The sequence below is a fragment of the Calliphora vicina genome, chromosome 3 (genome assembly GCF_958450345.1).
Source record: "Calliphora vicina chromosome 3, idCalVici1.1, whole genome shotgun sequence".
Lineage (NCBI taxonomy): Eukaryota > Metazoa > Arthropoda > Insecta > Diptera > Calliphoridae > Calliphora > Calliphora vicina.
In genome coordinates this window covers 122,706,138-122,711,562 of record NC_088782.1, presented here as the reverse complement: position 1 = coordinate 122,711,562, position 5,425 = coordinate 122,706,138, and the positions used below count along the sequence as shown (strand labels likewise).

Below are 5,425 nucleotides of genomic sequence, written 5' to 3'. Positions count from 1 at the left end.
ACATGTAGTTGTTGGTATATTTTAGTAAAACGTAAATCGTCTACTAAAATCCAACAAAAATAACACACTCTCTTGCTCTCTTTCACTTTTTGCAGAATAAAAAAAACACAAACAAAAGTTGTCTCTTTTGTAGTTGTGTTTTTTGTTATTGTTGTCACACTATTTTCTTTTGGTGTATTGTAGGCAGTATTGCCAAATAGCGGTTTATTTTTCTGGTTTTTTGCAATGAACCAGATTTTGAGCTTTAAATTCTTCAAAACTTCTACGAATTTATGTAGAATGAATTCTCATAGGAATGAAATCAAAACATTTGAAGTACAAAGGTATGTTTCAAATTCCTTTTTATTTACATTTTAATTTGACACCGTTGTCATCATTTTTTTTTTTTTGAATTCTCAAAATTGATGGCAAGGGTACGTAACCAAAACGCCAGGGTATCCCACACGATTTAAGTAAGTCCCTAGTCGACCTATATCTTCATATAGGAAGCTGGAACGCTTAAAAGACTTCACGATATGAGTTTTAATTGGTACTCCACCAGTAACGAAGAGTTTTAATGGTCTCCACCCGGGTTTATCAAATTAAAAGACACGCGGGTTGGTGCAAACGACATAAAACAGGAACCGTTATACGAAGCCTTACGCAAAATTGTCGAAGGCAAAAAAACTAAAACGGGCCTGATTGCACTTAAAAAATAATTGCAATGACGCGCTTTAATCAACCCAGACCTACTTTACGACTGCCGTTGTCATCACTGTAAAAAACAGCTGTGCGCTATTATTTCATTGTGAATAACAATTTCGTATTGCAAAAATATTGTGAATGATGTAAAAAAAAAACTAAACCGTCATTCACAAAGAAAATAAAACAATAACAAGAGAAAAAAATTATAGTCTTGTGAAATTATTAATAAAAACTCATAATTTTTAAAGGAAATTCACTTACAACTAAAGAAAAATTATAAAGAAATGGTAAGCTAAGCATTACACCTTAAAATCAATTAAAAAAACATTGAAAATATAGTTTCAGTTCAGTGGCTTTAACATGATGTTCCCAGAGACTGGGCGCAGTTTCAAGGCATCCTACAAATGTTTCTCGGTCTCCATGTTGCCCGGCAATGAAAGACAAGATGTGGAAAATGGTGGCAAAAGTAAGTTTTCTAAAATTAATAGAAATTTCAAAAAATTACAACTATTTTTTTTAAGTTATCATGCCCCCTTCCGCCTTGGATTCATTGACTCGTCTAAATGTGGAATATCCTATGTTATTCAAGTTGATCAACAACAAAAAAGCTAGAACCTCCCACGCTGGCGTTTTGGAGTTTGTGGCTGATGAAGGCAAATGCTATCTACCCTATTGGATGATGGACAATTTGTTGCTGGAAGAGGGAGACATTTTAACCATTGAAAGTGTATCTTTGCCGGTGGCTAAATTTTCCAAATTTCAGCCTCACAGCACTGATTTTTTGGATATAACAAATCCGAAGGCTGTTTTGGAAAATGCTTTGCGTAATTTTGCCTGTTTGACTACCGGCGATGTGGTAGCCATTAAATACAATAAAAAGGTTTATGAATTATGTGTGTTGGAAACCAAACCGGGAAATGCTGTAAGCATTATAGAATGTGATATGAATGTAAGTATAAGCAGATAATAATAATTCAAACGATAGATATAAATAAATAAACAATTTAATTGATTAAAGGTGGAGTTTGAAGCTCCAGTGGGTTACAAGGAGCCCACAGCCGTTAAAAGGGAGCCAGCTCCAGAAGAACAGCCCCAAGATCATGTTATGGAAGAAGTGGTTGAAACATTCAAAGGTTCCGGTGTCAGGTTAGATGGTAAAAAGAAAAAGGATTCTCAATTGGATATGCCCGTCATTAAAAAGGTATAACCGTTTTTTATCTTTAACAAAAATTTAATAATTCCAATTTTTGTAGATTTTGGCTAGAGGTGTGCCCGATTATGACTATAAATTTGGTATGCTAAAGTTTGATCGTTCAATTAAGCCCATTAGCGATCGCGTGGCAGAAATTGAGTCCGCTCCCGAGCCGGAAGAAACTTTCCAGGGCCAGGGTTTTTCCATGAAGAAATCACGCAAATAAATTTAACATTTTTTTTTAACAAGATATCGTTTATTTTAAGAATTTAATAAATTTTGGCTAAAAATATTTTACAAAGGTAACGTAAGCTTAATGATTTCCGCGGGTTTGCCAGGGGGTGGTGTAACCAAAGTCATGGGCGGCAGTTTGCGTATCTTACGACCAAAACGACCATCTTTGCGTTGCCACAAACCAGAACGGGGACGATTACCCAATTCACGATTGCGCTGGGCAGAGCCTATATGCTGCTTATTGTGTTCAATATTGCTGACTCGTCCTAAAAACAATTACACGCTATTGAAATCAATTTTTGTTGTTAATAAATTTCCATACATACCCACGGTGGCCATGCAAGTCTTCTCAAAAGCAAATTCTCGTTTGGAGGGCAATTGCACTACTACCTTGTCATCGAATTTGCGCAAAACAGTGCCAAATGTACCAGCGGCATGTATTAGATGACAAGGGTAGCCGGGATTCTTTTCCAAATTATGTATTCTAGTGCCTACCGGCAAAGCACCCAAGGGATAAGCATCTCCTTCATTGGGTCGTACTAAAAATAATATAAAACTTCTTTAATCCTCTTAGTAAAGTAAAATATTTTAAATTTTACCTGGAATTCTGGGTATAAATCTAGAAGTTTTGATAATATCGCCTGCTTTCATATTTTCGGTAGCCAATATATATTTCAATTCATCACCAACACCCACCAAGGCAATTTTGGCTGTTCTACAACCATCATCTAAAATTTCCAAAACCTTTTCTTCTTGTGCAGGTCCCTCCAGAGGTCCATCGCGCACCCACTTAACCCAGTGATATTTTTGCTTAATGCCACCACCAATGCCCTTGGCTACCACACGACCTGTCTCTGGATCTCTACCAGCAAGATGTGTTGTGTTTAGTGGTTCAATAGTGTATTCATCTTTGAAGTGAACTATACGTCTGAATTGGCGGCCGCCACCTGGTTTAGGTTTTTCTACCTCTTTGGTTTTTGTTCTCAACTGCAAAGCCCATGTCGAAGTAACTGGTATTAAAGAGGGCTTTTGTGTTTGTACCACACATTTGGCCATTAAACGTGTTAAATTATTCATTTTTAATTTATTAATAACGTTTTAAAAGATTATTTAACAAAAATCTATGGGAAAAAGAAATGCTAGTGCCGAAATGTCAAAGAAAACAGCTGTGAGAGAGGAGAGAGTTATATACAAATGCTGAGTGTTGTATAAACTTTAAGCCTAAAACTTGGCATCACTGTTAAACATATGTCGAATTCATATAAGGTGGTGGCAATTCTGCAAATGTCAGAAAACAGCAATTTGTATTATATGAAAAATTAAGAAAAAAAGTTATTAAAACTTATAATAGTGTGGATTTTTGAATAGTAGTGGTTTAAGTTGTTTATGTAAAAAATAAATATTTCGATATTAACCAAAGAATAGGGTGATATTGAAAATAAAACTCTATTTGACAGTAGCTAGAACAAAACAAGCGAAACACAGTTATCAACTGTTTTACTGACTCCACCTTGGTGTTTTAAAAACAACACAATTTTTTTTTAAATTTAACTTTTTATTACTTCCATAACATCTTTTAGAAATTTTTGAACTTCTGGATCTTGCATTAAAGCTCTTTTCTTCATACTTAACACCATGGCCAAAACATCGGGACATTTTTCTTTTTCTCGGCCCGCCTTCAATTCATTGTCATGACCGCCCTCATCCTCTTCTCCCGCACTTAAAGCACCAGCTGTTATTGTTGCATTATGGCCAACTGATGCTGGTTCGTCAATAGTATTCGAGTTTGGTAGTAAGTCTTGGTTGTCGTTGCCTACAATTTGTTTTATTTTATGTTTATATTTACGTTGAGGCGCTAATGCTGCTGCTGATCCTGCGGCTGTTAGTAGTGATGTGGATTCCAGAGATTGTGTGGCAGATTTGTTTTTATCTGTTCTTTTGTTATAGGGTCTCTTTTGTCTGATAGTTTCTGATTTTTGGGGCTCCTGCTTGATATCAACAGCAATTTGTGTTTTGTTATTGAATGATAAATTGTCTTCAGCGGTTTGGTTGAAGTCTTGCAATCTGCGTTTTACATGCAGATTTAGCTTCGCTTTAATGTTACTAGGTGATTTATCCTCAGGAGTAGAAGGTGGCGAAGGCTCACGTTTTATTTGTAAATTTTCAGGAAAATCACACATTTTCTTGATCAAATAACAATTACAGGAAAAACAAAACAAACTTGACTAAGAGTTACCGGACTTATAAACAAAATTACAAGTAGCCAGCAATAATGCTAAATAGATTAATTCTTATTGTAAAAACTATATGAGATCTTATTGGTGGCTAATATTGTTTTTTAAAGTTTTCATAGCTATTGTTACTTAACAAAAAAACACTTTTATTTACATTAAAAATATTTCGTCGAATTATTTTTTTCTATGCTGCCATATTTGTTTAATTATCTAACTTGGCTTCACTCTTTTTATGTATTTGTCTTTTTGACCTGTCTCATTTTCGACTAGTTTCCAGCTCAGTGCCATATCATGACAGATTTTAAGTTATTTTCTGTCGCATTGCTTATTTTTGGCGGAAAACACATATTTAGTTTAGCAAAAGCAAATTTATCATTATAATATAATGAAAAGTGTGGTTTAGTATATAATGCAGAATATAGTAGACGCAACAAAGGCCAATGTTTAATTAGTAACAGTTGTAGCATAGCTTTTACTGTAACAATATCCATATTACGCTGATCGGAATCCTATAAAAAAAATATTACAATTTCCAATTCAAAAAAAAATTATATTTTCAGATTATCTTAATTAAATTGTTAATAACATGTTGGTGTGTAATTTCGAAATTTAGTTCGAATTTTCGAATATAGCAAAGCTATATAATTTTGAATATTTTATTGAAGTTTGAAAATTTTATTGAGAAAAAAGTAAACATTTTGTATTTTTGAGAAATTTGGATTTTCGAACTTACAAATCTGGTTAAATAATATAAAAAATGTATCCGATAATAAATAATAATAATAAAGACCATCGGCAAAAATGTTTGTGTATAATTTAGAATTTCGAAATTAAGATACAATTTTTGAAAATAGCAAAAACATATAATTTCGAATATTCTATTGAAATAGAGCCGAAAAAATTAAATTTTTCTAAGGCGTTTTGAATTTCGAACTTTCAAATCTCGTTAAAATAAAGACAAAATGTTAATGTAATAAAAACCTGGTATGTAATTTAGAATTTCGAAATTAAGTTCGAATTTTCGATTAGTTTCGAATTTTCAAACGAATAACTGTAGAAAAATTAATGAATTGAGTTTCGA

The 5,425-nt window shown here is 33.4% G+C and overlaps 3 protein-coding genes across 3 annotated transcripts; 1 reads left to right on the top strand and 2 right to left on the bottom strand.

Moving 5' to 3' along the window:
- Positions 1–838: 838 nt before the first annotated feature.
- Ufd1-like (ubiquitin fusion-degradation 1-like) lies at positions 839–2,182 on the top strand. The gene is made up of 5 exons (XM_065504421.1): positions 839–971; positions 1,024–1,150; positions 1,206–1,633; positions 1,703–1,885; positions 1,938–2,182. Exons 1-5 carry the CDS (start codon positions 969–971, stop codon positions 2,100–2,102), a joined length of 906 nt encoding a protein of 301 aa, XP_065360493.1. The 5' UTR covers positions 839–968; the 3' UTR covers positions 2,103–2,182.
- mRpL2 (mitochondrial ribosomal protein L2) lies at positions 2,111–3,273 on the bottom strand. The gene is made up of 3 exons (XM_065504422.1): positions 2,710–3,273; positions 2,437–2,649; positions 2,111–2,376 (listed from the first exon to the last, which is right to left on the bottom strand). The coding sequence occupies exons 1-3, from the start codon at positions 3,185–3,187 to the stop codon at positions 2,171–2,173; spliced, it is 897 nt and encodes a 298-aa protein (XP_065360494.1). The 5' UTR covers positions 3,188–3,273; the 3' UTR covers positions 2,111–2,170.
- A 371-nt stretch (positions 3,274–3,644) lies between these two features.
- On the bottom strand, positions 3,645–4,428 carry LOC135954559 (uncharacterized). Its single transcript, XM_065504749.1, has one exon. The coding sequence runs from the start codon at positions 4,288–4,290 to the stop codon at positions 3,658–3,660; it is 633 nt and encodes a 210-aa protein (XP_065360821.1). The 5' UTR covers positions 4,291–4,428; the 3' UTR covers positions 3,645–3,657.
- Positions 4,429–5,425: the final 997 nt, after the last annotated feature.